Source organism: Saccostrea echinata, unplaced genomic scaffold (assembly GCF_033153115.1).
Source record: "Saccostrea echinata isolate AGI-Se365-2 ecotype Australia unplaced genomic scaffold, CSIRO_AGI_Sech_v1 ptg000030l, whole genome shotgun sequence".
In the NCBI taxonomy this organism is placed as follows: domain Eukaryota; kingdom Metazoa; phylum Mollusca; class Bivalvia; order Ostreida; family Ostreidae; genus Saccostrea; species Saccostrea echinata.
This window is the reverse complement of record NW_026889779.1, coordinates 31710634-31732685: the sequence shown is the minus strand read 5'-3', so window position 1 is coordinate 31732685 and position 22052 is coordinate 31710634. Positions and strand designations below refer to the sequence as shown.

Sequence of the window (22052 nt, the reverse complement as noted above, 5' to 3'; positions counted from 1 at the left end):
ATGTTCATATTTGTAAACAGATAAAACCCCAGACTGAGACTTTGCACTTATAAGGACATAATCCTAATCCCCTAATCCTGACCTACTTCTACAATTACTCCTGGCCAAGATTCAAATTTATTCAGGTCAAGCATGTAGAATAATTCCTTTCTATGAATATCATTTTGCACATATCCTCTTTCTTTTGATATAAACAATCATATTTACAATGCAAAATTAAACTTAAGACTTTGGTAGATTTTGAAATTCACTGTTTGCCCATATTATATCTCCTAATGTACATGAATAACATGATACATGTATCTTAACTGTTTAACTTACATATTATGTATGTTTGAGAATCATTGTAACCATTATATGTGTTATAAGGACAGGATTCACTACAGTAATTAACTTACTGTAGAATGGGAAATAACCACAATGGTTTTAATTTCACTATGTTCACGATTTATCATTTATCCGCGAAATAAAAGCCCATCGTGAATGCTATCATTAGTTTTTAAAAACGTTTTGATGCTTATATGAAAAAAAAATTAATTTCTTGCTGCATGAAATTAAAACCATCGCGATTGGTACTTTTTGAAAGATCGTGAATTTTAACACCGTGGAATTAAAATGACTTACAGTAGTTGAAAGAACTTTCAACTGCTCCTTTTGCTATGTATTATTATATGACTGAAGCATTTCCAGTATTTCTATTGGTTGTAACTATGTTAATCCTAGTTTTTCTCACTGTGAAATCTTCATTGTTTGTGGGGGACCAATGTTCGTGGATTTTGGGAGTCACCCTTACCCACAAATTTACATCCCCACAAACGTTTATTCTGTAAACATAGTGATTCATTAAATCCATCATATAAATGAGCAACCCATGAAATTATATCCCCATGAACGACTTAAATTAATTGACCCCCACAAATCAAAATGATTCCACAGTAGTCCTTTTATCAGGCCGATTCATAGATATATTGACTTCACAGAAAGGCATAACAAGCATGAAATGCAAAGTCAATATGCTTCTCTGTGACGTCGGATATATCTATGGATCGACCTCATGAAAGGGCTACATTTGTTATATTATTTTCTTTAGAATAAAAAAGAGACAAACAAATTCATTATTAGATTTTGTAAGTTTTAAATACTTTCCACAATCATAAACACATATTGATTTTCCCCAAAATCATTTTTAGTAACTTAAGTCATTATCGTAAAATATAATTTAATTTGCATGCGATATCAAGCAAACCAATCAGATTTTTTGAATTACACAGTAAAAATAATATCAATAAATAAATACTAGTTATCTAACGTGTCTAAGACTCTGGTAAATAATTCATTTCAATTACAAATTAATTGGTCTGGAAACTGTTTCAATTGCTAAATAATCTGTGAATTTAGAAGATAGATAATTAGATTCTAGTTGTGCAGATTTTCCATGAATTATTTATTTCTTGCATTTGGAAAAACTTTCAAATGGTTTTTACAAACTAAGCAAAAATTAAAACTAACAGGCAGTGTATATCATACAAGTACATGTATATCATACAAGTATATCATAGAGCAAATTAAGTGGACAACGCATCTATCTGCACCACCACTTTTGTTTTATAGTTTTGTTTAGCTCTAGTATTAAATTGTGGATGACTACCACACTTAGATCAGAATGAGATGCTTATTCTAAGCTATAGATGTTGACTAGGGCTTTGACATTGACCATGTTAACATTAGTGAATCTGACAGGGATGATTACACACCCATAGAATAAACAATACCAGAGTTGACCTTGGCCTTGACCTTATACAAATATATTAAATAAACAAATTATCTCACTGTTGATTATTCGTTTCTTATTTTCTCACTCAAACGAAGGTAAAATAAGATTAGATATTTTGAGGGTCACTAGAGTTGACCTTGACCTCAAGATGAGCACCCAAACTTTTTTTTCTGTTGAGGATGCCCTATTAAATTATCTCTTCTAACTCAGGGATAGGTTGAACAGGATGAGATGTTTCAAATGCCACTATCTGGATTAATCTTGGCCTTGAACTTTGATCTCGTAATTGTAAACTAACCTAGATTATTAAAATGTTGTTTTAAAATTTCGTAGTTGTTCAAAAATCATAACTTTACATCAATTATTGTTCAGTGAATAAAGGGAAGTTTATCCATTCAAAGCGTAAAATTTTGAAGATAAAGGAAAACATGCACATTATTTATACAGTAGAGAGTATTCAGAAAGTTGGGTCCACCTCATGATGATATTATATCAAGATTGAAAATCCTCAGATTATCATCTTACTTCATACACATGTAAATCAGTTTGATCACCAGGAATTCGCACTTTTGTTCCGGGTTTAATTTGATATTGTTGAAGTGCTGTTAAATTTGATTTGATGTACGTCTTAATTCAAATAGAAACCAGGGCCAGAAAACTAGGAACTATAAACACTTGAACAAAGTTCACATCAAACTCTCATAATCCTAATCATATCAAAAGTACTTGAAGAAGATTGGGTATCTGTAAATTTCTTTTGAGTATATCTGAAACTTGTTGAAGATATCACATCTTGAGCTATACACATCAAAGTTTTAAATGTCAAGTCAGTTCTGCATCAAGGTCATTTAAACCATAAATTATATGAAATTTGATTTTCATCTGAATTTCAAGAATTTGCTTTCATTAATTACACTTATCCACATTTAAACTTTTTTTCACAATGGCTTGTAAGAGAATTTAAGGCTGTGTTACCCATTTAAACCTATATCAACTAGAACTGTCCAAAAGGGACAAATACCCCCCGCTGGGTTTTTCAGAGAAGGTACCAAATCACTAATGTTTTCTAGATGTGAGAGGTGTTCACAATTTGCTAAAACATTTAGAGTGAAAATTTAATTACTCATTATATTTTTTTTAATGAATGAAACTAAGGTGCAACCTAATAAAACATCAATACTAGTAATTACAGTGTTTTTTATTACATTGAAAATATAGTTTGCAACTATCTGTCATCTTTGTGAGACATGACACTCTGCAAATTGATTGTTGAAAAAAAAAATATCATAATTAATTATACAAAATCAAATTGATCTTAATACCTTTATATCAAACTCATTTTAAAAATAAAAGGCTGGTTCCAGTAACTATGTATTTTGACAGACATCAATTACAATTAAGAGACTTAGACAACAGAGATCTTTATTTCTTTCTGCCCAATTCCCAGGAGATATAGATAAGACCTGCTTGATCAGAGATGCCCTAACAGCTTCCCACACTGAACTCATTAATTAATCTTTAACTGGATGCATGTCCACTCATTACTCCCAAGGGACAAATGGATTTACACTTTCTGCTGTGTAATGTAAAAACTGTTTTTAATACTTTGTGATTTTTTTTTTAGTTCTAATGAGTAGTTTTAAGCTGTACTTCACATTTTTGTTCAGATGTTCTAGATTCTATGTCTCAAACCTTAGACATGAACCGAAATTAATAAATCAATAAAAATGAAAAAAAAAAAAACCTGTAAAATGCAGAAAAATTATCAAATAATGTTGAAAATACCAGGTGCACATCTTCATATGGTAAATAATAAGTGTACAAATTTTCATACAAATCTATGCAATAGTCTCTGGGAACAGATCCAGACAAAACAACGTAATAAAAATGAAAAAAACACCTGTAAAATGCAAAAAAATTATCCAATCATGATGAAAATACCAGGTGCACACCTTCCTATGGCAAAGAATAAGTATACAAATTTTCAGACAAATCCTTGCAACAGTTTCCAAGAAATGGTCCGGACAAAATCTTGTCTACAGACAGACGGACAGACAGACAGACGGACAGACAGACAGACGGACAGACAGACGGACAAGCTGATTCCAATATACCCCCCCTAAACTTCGTTTGCGGGGAGTATAATGAGTTGTAAGAGAATTTAAGGTTGTGTTACCCATTTAAACCCATATCAATGAGTTGTAAGAGAATTTAAGGTGTGTTACCCATTCAGAGCCATATCATTTAGTTGTAAGTGAATTTAAGGTTATGTTATCTATTTACAGTCATATCAACTATTTGTAAGAGAGTTTAAGGCTGCTTTACCCATTTAGAGCCATATCAATAAGTTTCTTCATCCCAGAGTTTTCAAACACATCCTCCTGAGTGGCCTCTGGCTCAAACACCACATTATATCCAAACTGTTTGGGCTGGTTGAAGTTTTGAATCTAAAAATGATATACATCTTTTCAGTATAACCATATTAATGCTGCAAGGGAAGGGTTTCTGATTACTGGGATGTTTCTTTAAAAATTATAGAAGTACATGTATTAAAAAAATGGGCCACATTCATCACCTCGGCCACTATATTCCCATTAAAAAATGAATCTTAAATAAAACCCCTTTCAGAACAAAATTTCAAAATCTTATAAAACAGTGTATGACAAATCATCTCTTTTTTTTTCTTTTTTAATTCTTGAAAGTATATTCAACTTATTTGAATTCCTATTTTCACCCTGGCCCAGGCTGTCTACCTACAATATTTTTTCCCTGTTTTTTTTTTTCAATCATTTTTCTTCAAGTTGATTTCAAATACAAGAATTTGTGTCCACTGATCAAATAAATATCAATATATTATTGTACCTCAAGTCTGCCTCCTCCATGAAATGCTGCACAGAACGTGTCATTTCTGGTCTGTTCCTGGGAGTTCAAAGGTCGAACTCTGTCAAAGAAAAATAAAGGAAAATTAATATATTTGACAGAGTATATGTATGGAGCAAATTAATTCAAACTCAAAAATTTTACTTATTTCAAATAAGAGCTGAGTTGGGATATTAATTCTATTCTCATGATTCGTTTTGTTCATTTTATTTATTTTCCACCAATGATTTTAGGGTTAAATATTGCAAAGTTTTTGTAGTGAAGTATGTACAAGTTCACTGCTCTAGATATTATGCTATGTAATCAAACACAGTTTAGTAATGGTAATGATTTGACATGAATAAATAACGGAATTATTTATGTTTAATTCATCTGAATATGAGGGCAGAGTACAGTACTTTAGAGTGAATGATGTGTTTACGGATGTCCCTCAAATGGTCTTATTCCTCTGACAGTAGAACCCAATAACTCAGGCTATTGAAATCTGAGGTTGATTAATTACAATTTACATGTCTTTCAGAATGAAATTTGCTCCAATATCAGTAACATAAGAGATAATAAAGACTAGCATGACCTTGGGTTTTACCATAAAAATACTACACAGGGCAGGTTCCTGGGGGGCAGAAGTACCAATTTTGCACTCGTTTGAATTTCTTTTAGATTGAATGTAAAAGCAATCAAATCTGATCTCAAATTGTCCATGCAACCTGGTGATAAAGCTCAGAATAAACCATGTACCTGGAATTCACAAACAAAACATCGTGTCGTATCTGTTCACCAAGGCTGACACTTGCACCTCTACTTAAACAAAATGTCTCCAAATATTAGGAAAACCCTTTTTTCAATTGCCTCTTTTAATTTCCTCAAAGAATTCAATCCCAAAAAAATAAACATTTAAATAATCTCAAGTTACCTTGACAAATATATCTGACATTTTCAAGAGTTTTCTTTTGTAGAAATATAAAAACATGAAAGGTAAGAGAAATGTATCCTGAATTGTTCCCTCCAAGATCTGTAAATACCCTGTCCTGTCCCAGGGTGCCTTCTTCACATCTGACACTACAGGTAAATAAAATGCACACAAACACTGGACATGCAGGTGCATTATCTAATAAAAGCCCCTATATAAACACTGTTAAAATAAACATGGTACCTTCTTAAACGTAGAAATGAAGTATCAACTGAACTCCATGTCAAAACCATGCATTGCTTCAGATGCAGGCTTAGAACATTTACAAACTTACACAAAAGAAAATGTTTTTTTTTTAATTATTTCAGTTTTCTGTGCCAGTTGATGTATGATCATCTGCTGCTTTTCTGTGAATCTAGAAAGCCTGGTAGAGGGATCAACACTGTCATGTACTACACTTCAGTGACCACTCCAAATCCAGTCTGAGGAACCCAAATAAATGCACTAACAATCCTAACCTCTTACTGTCAACAAACTCCTCAGTAGACATTTAGTGCTGTCTAATCCCTCAATATATCCTTATCTGTTTGACAGGTGACAGTTCAAAAAAAAGAATTCAATGATTAAACACATAATTTGTGCAACAAAAACATACTAGTCTAATAAGCTACTCTGGGCATCATAGACGGATGCATGTCCTTTGACTAATATGGTTCCATGCTGTACATTTTGGTCAATATGACTACACAAAAGACAGAAAATGCTTCAAAAAGCAAAGGATAGAAAACAGTATATGTAATACCCATATACAGTCACAAGATGTCTCACCCAGGAGCAATGCTGCATTGCATGTTTTTCCAAAATGGGAAAATCTCGTGAAAGATATAAAAATTGATGCATTGATCTGATACCTAGGAGAGTCCAGCTTTAGAAGCCTTACCTGAGGACGACATTGATGTGGTCATCTAGTTGGTCATCAGAGGTTTCCGTGGCAGCAGCTGAGGACAAAGTCGTAGAACTCCTGAAATTAGACGACATCACATCAACTTTTCTTCAACCAACTCCATAAATTAGTTGTGCAAACAATGTTCCAGTTTACTTGAATGTAATGTGTTGCCTTACATTTAAATTCTTACTTCTGGTTTGTTACTTTCCATTTTTATCTCAAGTTTTTTACTGTATACAATAATTTATTACCAAATAGAACAGAACAGAATTTGTGGTCATTTATAGTGGGAATACTTGACTACTGACATGTTATTTTTGGTATAAATAAAGAAAAAAGTGTTGATTTTAAAAAGTTTGGCTTTCTTCATTAAATATTTACATTTCTCAAACTAATCATGAATTGAAAATATATACATGTAAATTGTTTTGAATGTTCAAGTCAAAACATATAACACTTTCAAATTTAACTAACTAATCAATTTTGCAGATTCTTTTCAATACATGTATTCATTAAATGATCATACTTTATAATTCTACCCACTAGTGATGAGACACAACGGTTAATCTTATTATTAATTGGATCATCCGTTGGAATCAGATGAAATTCTGATGCAATTCTGTTAGATTTGTAAATCAGATAATCAATTATGAGAAAAAAATAATCGATCATCAGAATCAGAAGCTTTTTTCCATCATTAATTGATGTTTTCTGATTTTCTATACAACAATACTACGAACTAAAAACATATTTCATCAATCATCATACACTCTTACAATAATTCAGATCACCATTCAGATGTGGTTTTCTTGGTTATATAATCAACTGCTTATAAAAGTCATTATGCTCAATAATGGTAAAATTGTATGAGAAAAATGTAAACCCTATTGTAAACAAAAGGAAAACCAATATGTTGACATCATTGGTATTTTTACAAGCTTCAAATCAAAAATATTTATAATTTCTGAAAGCAACAGGGACATTGGTTAAAGTACTGAACAAAACTGAAACTTTAAAGAAACTACCTCTACATATAACATATATAAGGTTTGATCACATTTGCTAACCATATACATGACATAACTACACAGCTTTATCATTGATGCTTTGAGAATTGTCTTCTGTGCTTTAAATCAATTGGAATCTGTCCAGCACTCATACACATGTGTCCATGAATTGCAAAATATAATGTGTCAGGTTTAAATAGAAATAATACAGCAGCTCTTGGGATCATTATCAGCTGGCTTTAAACCTTATTGTATCTTTATTGTTACAACAGTTCAATGGAATATTGTCCCAGACAGGCGGAATGCTGTGTATTGTTTGCCTTACAGTCCATTTTGCATGTAAAAATTCAAAACCACGGAAATTGTAAAATAACATGAACTGCCTCACAACCTGCTGTTGCTGAATGAAATTTAAATGCTTCTGGGTAAAACAGCAATAGTTAATAATAGTAATATTTACAATATAAAAACAACTTAATGATTACAAACCTACACAGAAGGCAACCAACAGTAACATGTACTAAAGCATAAAAAATTAACAGATCAAATTTACACATGTGAAGAAGACATAAAAAAACATTTATTTAGTATCTGAATTGTAATAGAACTAATTCATAAAAATTTATACGATAATGACTACTTGCTGCTCATCATACACATTTTTATTACAAGCTTCAATCACCGAGAACAGTTCAATAATGCAAGTTTTGGAATATTCGGTTTTTGTAATTCAACATGTTCAACTATAAAGTGGCTTTTGCAAAATTCAACTTTTAAGCAATGTTCGTAAAACTTCATAAAAGTTATTCTGCATGGTTTATTAAAAAAATAAAATACGTCATTTTCGGGGGATGGGGGCTGTCCCTTGGTTTTTGGGACCCCGTCAATCGTGTCAATTGTCCTGTCTTATGTTCATCATTTTCTTTTTCTTTTTTTACCTTTCAAAATTGGTATGCCATTGGTACATATCAAAAGCGACAGTTCTGCATTTGTAAGCGTATCGTTTTATAAGATATCAAATAGCGGATTTACAGCCCTTCATCTAAGCCTCATCATCTTGAACAGTTGAACCCATCATCATCTTGTTTTCAAGAATTTGCGCCACCACTTATTTTCCTCCAATACAGAAGAGTTCCGATGATGCTGAGAATTCCTTTCAACACTAACCGTTTTAAAAATTGTCCTTTCACGATGAGATTTCATCTAAAATCTTCCATTTTATTTAAAGACGTCCTTAAATGGCCATTTATAAATGCCACCTGCCTGGGAGGGGAGCAATACCCCATGCGGGAGCTTATCGTTCTTTACGATATGTAAAAAGGAGTTTTTGAACAATAATACTCTTTACGATGTATAAAAAGTACCTTCTGGAGAACAAGTATCATAACATTCTCGGCATGACAAAATTGCCAGTTTTGGAATCCATTTACCAGCTGTTTAGTGAATTGCACTTAATTTAACAAAGCTAATCACTTACTCCAATGATAAATTCGATTTATAGTGTCAATTTTACATTCTTTATGAAGAGTTCAAAGTAATACGTCTAAAACCATTCGAAACTGAAACATAATTAGCCAAAAAAAGAATCGCACTGAATTCCCTGGCTTTTCGTTTTAGCACCAGAGTATACCTTGCCTACCTTTCGTCTTCATAATCAGACAGAACAGAATAAGAACACTCTCGGGGCGAGTTCTCTGGCTCAATAACCGTCAAATCCCACATTACGTCATCGTGCTGCGCAATCCCAAAAGTTCCAAAACAAAAACCATTGCTTATAGGGAAAAAGTAAGACCATCAATGGACCAAACTTAAAGTCGGAATGTTTCCGTTGTGTGGACCGAATCAAAAAGTTGTACAAATGAATAAGATTAGTGTTGACTGCCTTTGGAGAATGAATAGGTTCTTATCTCCAATTTTAAATGATTTCCATTTTACACAGGAACATACTATTGGGACTAGCGATAGGTTTCGCTATAAATGCTCACATGGGGATGAATTTACACTCAAGTTTATTTGTTTTATAGTTTTAAGGTCAGATTTATCACCAATATGGTTATGAAAGGCATCTAACAAACTAATATAAAGTGGCATAAAAGCAAGACATAGTACATGTATCTCTCATTCATCCAAATATATGTACTTGGAACTTGACATATATGTATATGAGCTTGAAATAACCGTATAAACATGGTTTACAAAATGCATTAAGCATCTACTAACAAACAAACATACGGACCTAGCTTACCAGGCACATTGAACTTGTTTTACTTTCAGTTTTCCTTGCCGACTTTCACGAGGTGTTGTGGATTCCGCCCTGATCCTGGAGTCAGTGCGAGGTGTCACGGACGACTGAGATGATCGTCTGCTTGTAGTCCCGCCATGAGGACTTCCGGGAACTGACCGCAAATCCATACTACGGAGGGACAAAGGAGTAACCGTCCCATCATCAGTCTCCTCCTCTGGACCAGCATTATTTTCGTTGATAACATTAAGTGCGCTGGGGTCTACTGTCCCCCTTCTGGTGCCACCTGACGTCGATCTTTCATTTGCATCGCGTTCGGTTGGATTTCTTGAAGTGTTTTCTGTGGGTTGTTTTAACGGGGAATTTGGAGGGATCCTTGGAGACTGCGAACTTCTGTGGATATCAGAATTCTTCCTTTTGGATCTTTCCATGGTCAGTTGATTTTTACATGATGAAACAACAGTGCTTGTAGTAATAGACGCGAAACACAGTGGTTGACGCAGAATTCCCTTGATTTCATGGAGAATTTTCTTAATGAATTTTGAACAACAAATATTCGGCCAGCATAATGGCGATATATTTCCTTAACCCTTGGATTAAAACCACTCCGGTAATTACTAATCTTGGATTATGAGGGTACTTTTTAACCTTTTCTTTTGACCCAATCAATAAAATTGTTCCTTTAAAGTCCAAATAATCAATTTAAAAAAAAAATGTGTATCACAGAAAAAAGTTTGAAATTAAAAAAAGACAAGAAAATTTTAAATGTCACTATATGCAATGCAAGACCTGAGTATTTTTATTGGCAACCAAACGTTTCTGGAGTCACCGGAAGTCGAATACTAAAAACATCTTAATGTTCTCTTGAAATCTCCGATATGGAAAGAAAATAATCTTTTATATAAGACAACATGAAGATGATATCAAGGTCAATGACCAATGTTTTGACATTTCCACAGGTTCCAAATCCGATTTAATATATTTAATCTATTTGTTAAAATACGTTTACAATGTTGTAGACGTCATCGATAGATTTCATTTGGTTTTTACCAAGTGATGGGGAACTGTTCATTAGAGGTAATATATTTTGTTATAATCCAAGCGTTTTTTCCCGAGAATAAATCATACATTTTCAGACAATATTTTTTTTATTCTTTGGTTGCATGCTAAAAAAAAAACAATACGCATTTTTGCTAGGCCTCAGAGCCTTAATACCTACTACTAGTGGATTCATAAAACTTGAGAGAAAAAATGACATGCAGTGCCGATCATTGGGGAAATTTCTAAAATCTATTTCTTTGAAGTCTTTTAAATCAGTATATATGAATGCAAAAAAAAATGTTTTACAATAACGGTATTTTGGGTATAATGAAATATTTAAGAAAGAATACATTGTAGGAAGTCATTCTATGATTGTGCAAATATACAGTGCAGCCAGTGTGTAGATCGGGCACTCGATCGGGCGACCCCTCAAGTTTCTGTTTTAAGCCCTCAAATACTTACAAATATTTGTAGAAGAGAAATAAACTGTCAAATCGTTCTTTAATAATCTGTAATCTGTTTACATTTCATTGGCGTGACGAAAGACCCTCTTCAGAATGCAGCTATAGCAGAACTGCGCGACAGTGTCTTCTGAACGACCGACAGTTTCACACCTTATTTAGGCCAACAAAAGAAATTCTTGCCAAGAAATCATATCCTTTGTCTTAAAGATCGTTAGGTTTAAAATGCCATCACAATGTGATATACGTTTTATGAGTTCTTTACTTTAACCAGATAATAAAAAAACAATTACTCTATAAAAGTTTCACATTTAAGGTTTGTGTTAGTTTTTTGTGTATGGTATTATCATCAGAGGTATAAGCATTTCTTGTTCTTTTTCTAGCGATTAATTCATTTTTAATCACCCCAACTCAGCAACTCATCAACTGAGCCATAGCACGTAAAAGCAAAGACATACTGTCACTTGGGGTATCCTGGCCGGACTTCTGTGACTGAATTATTCATAGTCAGATCGGGGCTGTTTATAGCTGTTCTTATCATCTCAGCTTCAAGTGCCAATTGATTAAGATCCCGTAAGATTTTCCAATACTGGGCCATTTCTCCGGCATAGCCCGGAAACCTGCCATTTGCTGGTTACAATGGATTTGATACAATCACATTGCTTGTTGTTTTACCGATATTTTTCTACGACTTTGTCAACAATGCGCCCTAAGAATGGACCCAAGTCAACTCAACAGTGTCAGAGAAAGCCATAATCAACAAATTTATATTCTTATAGTTCTTGAGCATTGTGGGTCCATCATTTGTATTTTGTAGAAGTTTTCCCTTATAACAGCCTCAGGTACATCCTATATTATTAATTAGTTCTAGTTCTACACATATATGTAAATTTAAGCACAGTGGAAATTGCATTTCTGAGCTTTATGCGGTGTAAATACTGAATACACAGGTAAATAGATACCTTTTGTTAACACCAAAATCAACCGATTATAGAACCTGTTTTAGGACATTGATGCCTACGTCTTTAATCCTAAACAGTACGATGACTGACAACTGCTCCGATCTCGTCTTAAACCTACCCTTTTATCTAAGGAATAATTGGGAGAGAAAAAAATCACAGTTTACGGACCTATAGTGAATTTATTCAATCCCACTCTTTAAAGTAGATACATGGGGTTAAATTTCTTTGACGGTCATTTCAGAGCATTTGGAGATTATATATGCAAACTAGTTTGACCCTTCTGAAAGGTTTTTATGTATTTCAGAGATTTTTTTTGTTCTCAGATTGAGCGATAAAATTTTATCCGCCTTACTGTCATTATATGATTCCTAATTTTCATATAAAAGCGGTTACATCAAATTGTAAAGTCTATGGATTATCCGTGGTTAAATACAATCTACACTCTCTAGAACATATGTTAACAATTGTTATTATGAAAGCAAATCTGAGGTCCGTTTACCAAACATCTTTTTTTTTTTGTTGACGAAATCTTCCAATTTAATTTGTCTCATCAAAATTAATTCTTCTTCTTTTTTAAATCATATTAAAATTCATTATCAAAGGATATGAAAGGAAGGACCCAATCGTGTTTTTCATAAAAGCAACTAACGTCTACTTGTTTTCACTCCCAGACTATAAGGGGTGCATAAGACTTACAACGACATCAAGGAGGATACTAAACTTACCCAAACGAATTAGGGAGGGTTGATCTTCCTGTAAATTTTTCCTTCCGGTCCCCCTGTTTCTCCACCCCATTGGTGATGGCGCTGTCACTTTGGACAAACCTTAACCCACCCTGACTCGATCCCGGTTGTTTGGACATAGCTTCCTTTGGAATAGCATTCCGACTAGAATTAACACTTCCTGGGTTTCCCAATTCCATATTTCCATAAATTTTCTTCCAATCCCAGGGGACAAGCCTACAGAATCACTCCATCCAGGTGAAGAAGGCTGAATTATGAGAAAGTATACACTTCGCCCGAAGCAGGTACCTTCAACGATTAATAATTAACAGCACAGCGTGCGGTCCGTTGCTTAAGTAGGGATAAATTAAACATTGTTTTCTTAATTGTGACCAACTGATGGGGCAATTAAGTAATTAAATTTCCTTCAGAAAAAATAATTCTTTAAGAATTTTGTTGGGATTTTTTCTTTCCTTTTTTTCGCAGGTAATTCTCGACTATTCCTTTAACGTAATGAAATATTTCACAACCTTCAAAAATCCTTAGCAACAACGCACAAAACCGCTCTTTAGTACAAAATACTCCATCTTCGCAGCAGAGTCCCCATTGTCAAAAAAATCAGAGTTTCTGGTCTCCCTCGGGAGTACTCCACTAAAGAGATTTTATTATCAAGAAATCCAAACAGAAAGGTCTTGTCTGTGTTATCCAATAAGCGCCCTCTAAATGGTTGTGATGAGGTCGCTGTATTGTCTCCCGATCTACCCGTAGTCTGTATTATCTCAGCAAAGGTTCAATGGAAGAATATAAATACACCCGATTAAATGCCCCCACGGATTTTAATTCAATGTAAAACAATAAATACAATTTCTGGTCTTTTATCATGATCCCCTGTTGCCTATCGACAACACAACAACTTAAAATATATTGCAGGACTATTTTATTGCCTCCTTCAGGAAATTGTATCTTATACTACAAGAATCAAGAGCTATCATACCTTTTTCCTACAAATTTTCAACGAGGCTTTTAACTTCATTAACAAATTATTCCTTTTACAGAACTAAGGCAAGAATCAACAGGTAGAAGCACGGGAGTAGAGTTGATTCTCACTAGGGAACTGCATAATTAAAGTCACTTTGTCCCAAACTGACTCTGTCATGATTAAAGGTAATCAATACGCATTAATTATAATCAATGTTTATGTATTCTTTATGTTACCATAAAGTCACCAAAGAAAGACAGGAGAACATTTGTAACAGAAATATGAACTTCAAAGTTCGGGAAGTCAACTGTTATTCATTGAATGTTCGCCCAGAATTGTTCAAGGTAAATGCAGAAGCTTTTCTTTAAAAGATACCGTTTTCATTTATCATATTTCTCAAATGAGAATAATTTTGGTATTTTTTGGTGTAGATGTCCCGGGAATTAATCGTGAATATAAGACCCAAATTTATTACTGCATTACAACCTTTCCCTGAATAGAACCATGTCACCTTGATCCGTAGACACGAGTTGACTAATCAACACTTCAGATAATCTAAGATGGATAAGTATTGGGGACATCTTCGACATCGTTAAACAGACAGAAAGGCGATGCACAAGATAGTGCAATAGATATCATCGGCAAACGCAAAAGTGCACGTCATCCAAACCGTCAGCAAACATATTGTCTCGTGTGTTTTGGGAATGTGATGTTTTTGTTCGTTGATTTGTAGGTGGTATAAGACCAAATAAATAAAATGAAATACAATGAAAGAATATACAGCGAAATTTAGATCAACATTTATAAAATTGTAGTTGCTTTAAATCCAAGGACAGTAAAACAGGGAATGCAAGTGCGCGTTACATGAAGTATTGGGGGTGAATGTTAGTACGATGCAATATATCTTCGCTAGCCAATTGTCCGATTTGAATCGCCTCATCTTCACTTACCTGGTGTCCGATTCGTATCCCTACATCGGTATTCGAATCGGATACTTGGCTAGCAGAGATGTATTGCATCGTACAACAATGCACCTCCAACACTTATGATTTGGGTATTGAACTTACCGATGATTCGATATTTATAGCAAAATGTGGAAAAGCGACAGGTTAACGTCAACCAGATAAAAAGTTTATTGCCAGACTCTTCAAACTTGAATTTCGCAAAATTTAAGACCATTCAGTAATGGAATTAAAATATCTAGAATTTATGTACAAGTATCGTAAAGAAGAAAAGAATTTTTTTCTAGTTTAACCAAAGACACTAAGATGACGTTGAATATCATTAACAAATATGATGAGTGAAAATGCATTTGAGAGAGAGAGAAGCTCTCGAAAACAGAACTTTTGCTAACAAATACGTCGTTTACATCACGTAAGTCAGAGGTTAAAATGGAGTGTTAATCCAAGGAATTACATCTACGGAGTTAGATTTTGTCATGTAAAATTATCATATCATTAAACCCAGTTGAATAGAAGATAGTAGTAGACCAAAAAAAAGCTTCTCCATGATGCTTCATTTGAACAATGTTGGTCGCATGAATTACCCTATCACGACACATGAATGGCATTGAATCCACCGATGCAACATCTTCATAAGTTTGGTCAACCTAGACTTTATATTACCTTCAGGTATTTTAGCATCAAATGCAAAGTATGTCACTGATAGTTATATGATCTCCAAACGAGAATTTGCAGAAAATAAGAAAATACGTGTATATAAAGTCACTCGAAACATTCAAAACCCTTTTTGCATTTCTGCAAACTTAGTACACCATTCCGTGACAAACTTAGTGTCAAACCCTATAAACTTCGGAACAAATCCCAAGGACAAGCTTTTCACTACGGAACCACACTCTTTTGAACCAATGCTCGGAAACCAGGACTTGTTCCCCAGAGATTTGCAACTCTTTTGCAAATACTTTTATGAGCTGGACAAGGTAACATTCTATGATAATTCTATTTATTGGTTTTATATTTCGGCGAAAAGTTAAATTTGCATTGATTATATTATATATGGGTGTAGGATATGTGAAATTTCAAAAACTACATGTACAGTGTTTTGATTAAGGAAAGTGTACCATTTTTTAATGAAATCGTATGGAAACTAGAAGTATACTTTTTTTTTTACTTTGCATGAAATCCCCAGGCCTTCGACCAGTAGAGCTAAGAGAAGAAATATATATAGTAGTTCACAAATGGACAACAGAGGTTGTTTCGCAAATGGACCGTGCTCAGAAAATTCAAACCAAACAATTAATATTGTGAGAAATTCCCATGTGAGCGTAATCAGTTAAGATATAATTCTCATGAGAAAGAGGTAATTCCGTGTCCATTCTGTTTATTTATAGAAAAAACACAATTACTGCAGCATCTCAACTTTCCTTTGATAGTTTCTCACACTTTCTTGTTACATTAATGCAAATCATTAATAAATTCTCGATTAAAATTAAAAGGAACCGTGACCTTAAGATGAACTATAGACGTGTACTCAGTTATTTGATTAGAGACCTCTGTTTTAACTTTACGTTTTGTTAGCTCTACACTATAGTCACATCTGCAAACACGTCTAGCAATTACAAATATCTAATATTTATCGTCCAAAATATGACTCGTAATAACTATAGAGATTAATAATTTAATGCATCTCTCCCACAGCGAGTAATCCCAAGTCAAACAACTTGAAATTTGCCAGACAGAATTATTTGTAGAACTTTCTCCTTTAAAATTGGTTGTGCAAATGTTTTTTCTTGTACGTTGCTGAAAAGATCCATGGCTTCTTTCTATAGTAACTGTATCCATTCTAAGGGGCTCGACAAACAGCTGTGTCAAACATCTCAAAACATTCTTCCGACGACTGTATATGTTAATTTGGTATTAAATATGCTTACTTTAAAGTAGATATTTATTAAGACAGCATACTTATTGTGAATTTATGAAGTATATGAACAACTAGTACTTGGTACTAGTCTTTTTTTTTTATTTTGGCCGTGCACGAGATCGCGAACAAACCTGAAGCTTCGAACCTTTTTATGCACTATATCTTATGATAAATTGCTCTCGCTTTTAAAAAACTTTTATTTTTCTCATTAATTTGATATTCATCTGTTGATTGCTACAACAGAGTTTACAAGGTCTACTACTTATATATAAAGTGAATAGGATTATTGAAAACAGTACGTGATGGATCGGATTCGAATTCCCCTCTCTTTAATAAATCAAGCGGTATACTATCCCTATCAAGGATTTTAATGACAGTAAATCTAACGTTATACATCTCCACGTAAATGATATCATGGAAACGACTTTCAGTCTTCTAATCTGTTCCTTAGTGTAAGTTGTATACATCTACTTTATTATCATGTTCCTTGAATCCAAGGCGCTAAACGCACCTAAATCTTAAATAACGGAAGATTAAATTGGTTAGAACAAAGAGTTGTTTTTACATAGATATTTTGTACATATTTTTTTTTTAGAAGTGTCTCATTATCATGAAACGTATAAATATATTGGAATGTGAAATTTGCGCTATTCTCTAAGAAACCGTTCCCTTGGTGTACCCAAAGCAAAACAATCGCCTACATGAAACATCGATATGACAACCGTATATAACTCATAATATAAACGTTTGCAAATACATATTTTTCTTTATCCAAGAATTTATTTACTCCTTTTTTATTTGAAAAAATATATTGTTAGAACATGCACTCCATCCACTGTTAGAGGACTGCAGACGTTTACCTGAGCCAATGTAAATAAAACTTAACAGTTTTCAATACATCACTAACACTTTGCTAAAGCTCTTTATAGTGGGACACATTCTGTACACAAAGTGGATACTCACAGACTGGCATTGGAGATGATGCTGTACTTCCGGTCCATAGAATCCAGAGAAACACGTGACTCTCTTCTGTTTTTCATTTCCGGATTGATTTCGAACGTCATTGCATTTTCAGCAGTTATGTTCGTACAAACTAAATCAGATGGAAAACAATGTGGAAAAATAACCCTCCGCTGCTTATTATTTTTAAAAAATGTTAGAGCTTGCAGTTTTCTTGTAATAATTTTACCACCTGGTACAAAAACCATTACAATTCTTTAACGTTGCATTTATTTAGAAACAAACTTTTAAATATACCCCCTTTTCATGCGTAATTTCAATAATAATTGCTTTAAAGACACAATCACGGCATGTTACTATCCATTTAAAGAAAAGTTACCCCGTGCACTTCACAAAGAGTATGTACAGAGGTGGCACCTTACTTATAAGACAGCCAAGACGTCACTGTCTTTTGATTTTATCACCCAAGATTGAAGGACTAAATTGTTCCTAAATATAAAGTGGAAAATAACGTTCACAGCCAACAATGGTTTGAATGCTGCGTACTGAATACATGGGATTAATTTGTTATATAGAGGGACCTAAATTGAAACAGTTCGTTTTTATTAAGAGACAGTTGCTAAAAGGAAACTTTCAGCATTTCATCTCTTTGATCGCTTTCCTTAGTTTGTGGTTAGTGTATATTTTATGTATCAAGTAATTCATTCCGTAGACAGGATTGGCCTCGGGAAATTTCTAAACAATGATTTCATACGCAAAGTTCCAATTTAGAAAGTCGTCAACAGCAATTTATTTTTTATGGAACATTTATCTCTAAGACAGTTTGATAATGACATAGGAATATACAGGTACTCTGTTTAATGAATAAATGGCATAATGATTTCCTTATTTATCTACTTTGTCACTCGAATACCATGTCAATAGTAACATACTCACCACGCGAGGATGCGGTGTTTGAGTAACTCTCTATTTCCGGGAGACGAGAAATCTGTTTTCCCTATCACCATTCAGTCGAACGTGTTTGAATGTAGTCCTGGTATTTCAATAAACTCCAGAAACTTCACTTGAGTGTCCCCCTGTGACCATGTTGTCTTAGACAACCCACGGAAATAAAGAAAATTGATCCACACAGAGTTAAACCGCAGTGTCAACTTTCTAGTAATTTAAAGATCGGTCCATGTAAAGTTTTAAAGTCTACACAATCAAAAGCCAGCATTACTGCTTCATTTAAACTTGTTGACTCAAGGACCAATTTAAAGTTAAATCGATAGAAATGCTTAATAAAATATCTTAAAATCAATGGAATAGTCCAGGTTTTATTACCCTTTCTTAATTACTTTTGTAAATTGGATCGTGTGTTTTATTCACTGAATACTACACTAGTATCAGATTTAAGTGTTTTATATCAATATAACCTGTCAAAGATGCAGTGACAGTACAGAGAGGATTCAACTCATCTTCCACCCGAACAAAGAATTCCTCTGATGCTAAGACACGAAGGTTGAGAATGTATTTTCCCTCATCATGTTGATCCATATAGTTGAACCCACCTGAAAAATTTATACTTTTACAGACGCAACATAAATTTCAAGTCAATATATTACGATCTTTTATTTTCATAAAACGCTCTCGTTTCAGATTGATTAGACAATGTTGATGAGTAGATATATATGAGGTGAACGGATATGTGCTCTGATACAGTATCTCACTATGGAAATTTTAACCGGATCAACCATTTACATTTGTTTTAAACTGGATCTAGTCGATAGTGTTATTAAAGGTCTGTGAAAATCATACAAAATTATTTTATAGTTTTGATTTCATGTATTTGTTGCATTATCTAAAATAGATATAAATTATTGTCTTTTTAAAACATTCTTTATGGACGCACATTCTTTCATAAACACAACATTCATGCGCGAATCTAGAGGAGGGTTGGAGGTCCGGACCCCCCTCCCTGGGAATATCAGAGTTACTAAATTTGTTTTATAAAGTAATCAAAATGACCTTGGACCCCCATAAGAAACACGGACCCTGGTAAAATGACAAGTAGAGTGAGGAAGAAGATCTAGAGCTAGCGTCTTGTCTTATTCCCACCCCATCCCTTTCCATGAAATAGGATTTTGTGGATTCGAGAATTTTATCATATTGGTTTTTTTTTTTATTTACCGGGTATTTATTTATTTATTTATGAATTTTATTATATTGGGATATTTTTATTTCTTTATTTCTTTATTTCTTTTTTATTTATATATCTGGGTAACAAATTTCCGAGTAGGATTTTTTGAGAGGATGTGGAAAAAAAATTCCTGGATCCGCGCATGACTTTAGATCGCCAACATTACTAGTATCCTGACTAGAGAATAACTTCATTTTCATATGGCGTCTCTACATGATAATCCTTGAAGACATATTGTTTGCCTTTTTTGTTCCACGGATAGCCACAGGTTCGGAGCCAAAATAGAGATCCGAAATCATAGACTTCCCATTGGAGAAAATAAAATTGATACTCTTGATGTCAGATCATTTTTATATCATTAAATTACTTAACGTATACTAGAGCCCAGGAAGGTCTTTTGCTTATTGCTGTTCCTTCTTTCCATCGATAAGATTTAAAGTCAACCATCTAAGAACTTCGCCCACAAATCCTATTTATCTAATTTGCCCTTTCAACCAAATCGTGTCAAACGCCTTTCTAATATCAAGAGAAGCGAAAAGGAACAAGTAACTTTTAGTGTCTAAATCTATATTGCAATACAAATGTTATGATTTCTATTTATGACTGGGTGACTGTTGAATGGTTTTGCATAGATCCAATTAGCAGTCTATTTGATACTTAATGATCATTTATATATACATTCGAGCATTATTTATTCTATAATTAACCATGGGCAAGAATTCATGTTTTAAAATAGGAATCACATTAGCATTTCTCCAAAGATCCAGGGGCCTGTTTCACAAAGGTTTCCTAGGGTCTGACGACATGTTCCTCAAATATCATTTTTCTCAAGAATTTGTGACTGAAGTATTGCTACGCTTCCTCACAAAATATTGGGGTACATTGCCAGGCATTTGTGTGTGTATATATATATATATATATATATATATATATATATATATATATATATATATATATATATATATATATATATATATATATATATATATATATATATATATATATTAGGGATGTCAATTTTGTCAATAATTCATATTCGAATATTCAATGAAAGTATTCGAATATTCGACAAAATAAATAAAATCTTTTAATTTAAATATGCATCATCCTACTCTCATGAAAGGTATAGTGTAGGTATAATTATATTGGAAGTAAAATTGTATGAAGACTTTTGTAGGTGTACAATAAGAAATTCCATTTGATATTTGTCGATGTTTGAAATAAATAATTGATTTAAATATAGAAAAGCATAATTTTAACAAATGAAACGTGTATTTATATTTTATAGTAGCTCCAACTGTGGAACCAGTCGTCTTACCAAATGCAAGATATATTCGTAACGGTATTTGTACTGTTCAGATTTTTCAATACGTGTAATAAATTACAATTATCTGCCTAATAATAGATACACGTATGATTATAACCTTTGATACAATGTTTTTAAAATATAAACAAATATTTCCATAGACAATTTTCTTAGGTAATTAACTAGTTCCCCGATAATGAATATAAAATTCAGGATTATGTACAATCCGAGATAATCAAGTAATTTACACATTCTGAAATTGAGCCCTTTATAATATCAATTACAGACTAATTCTATCGGACATTTATTCAATGATCAATTAAATTTATTTTGATAAGTATACTCTTCACGTCTTTTAGACATTCTAAGAAGGTTTTCATTTTTACGTTTTGTATTATACATAAAGCGTTATTGTACAATTCTTTAACATCTTACTCAAAACAAAATACATGTAATTTAGTAAATCTATAAGATAAGAAAATAGTGAAAGAAATCAGGCGATCGAAATTGATCGCTGGTAAATTAAACAGGTATAATTCCAGCACTGTTCTAATCAAAATTTATTAACCACAGTACTTCCTAATTTTTTTTTCTTTTGAAATCTGAAAAACACCGAATATTCGAATCTTAAATTCATATTCGAATATCAACTCATCGAATGAATATTCGAATGTTCGAATATTCGTTGCCATCCCTAATATATATATATATATATATATATATATATATATATATATATATATATATATATATATATATATATATATATATATATATATATATATATATATATATATATATAT

The 22052-nt window shown here is 33.0% G+C and overlaps 1 protein-coding gene across 2 annotated transcripts in view; it reads right to left on the bottom strand.

The window, feature by feature from the left end:
• The window catches only part of LOC133197723 (kinesin-like protein KIF12), a 45595-nt gene extending 27747 nt beyond the window's left edge, over positions 1 to 17848 (bottom strand). Inside the window, exons 1-4 of one of the 2 annotated variants that reach the window (XM_061333903.1) lie at positions 17768 to 17848; positions 6505 to 6585; positions 4637 to 4715; positions 4100 to 4221 (exon numbers count right to left, since the gene is read on the bottom strand). In XM_061333903.1, the coding sequence (XP_061189887.1) occupies positions 4100 to 4221; positions 4637 to 4715; positions 6505 to 6585; positions 17768 to 17844 (359 nt within the window). In that variant the 5' untranslated portion in view covers positions 17845 to 17848. Of the gene's footprint in view, positions 1 to 4099; positions 4222 to 4636; positions 4716 to 6504; positions 6586 to 12948; positions 13376 to 17767 lie in introns of those variants that run through there. The other variant, XM_061333902.1, reaches the window with a different exon arrangement.
• Positions 17849 to 22052: the final 4204 nt, after the last annotated feature.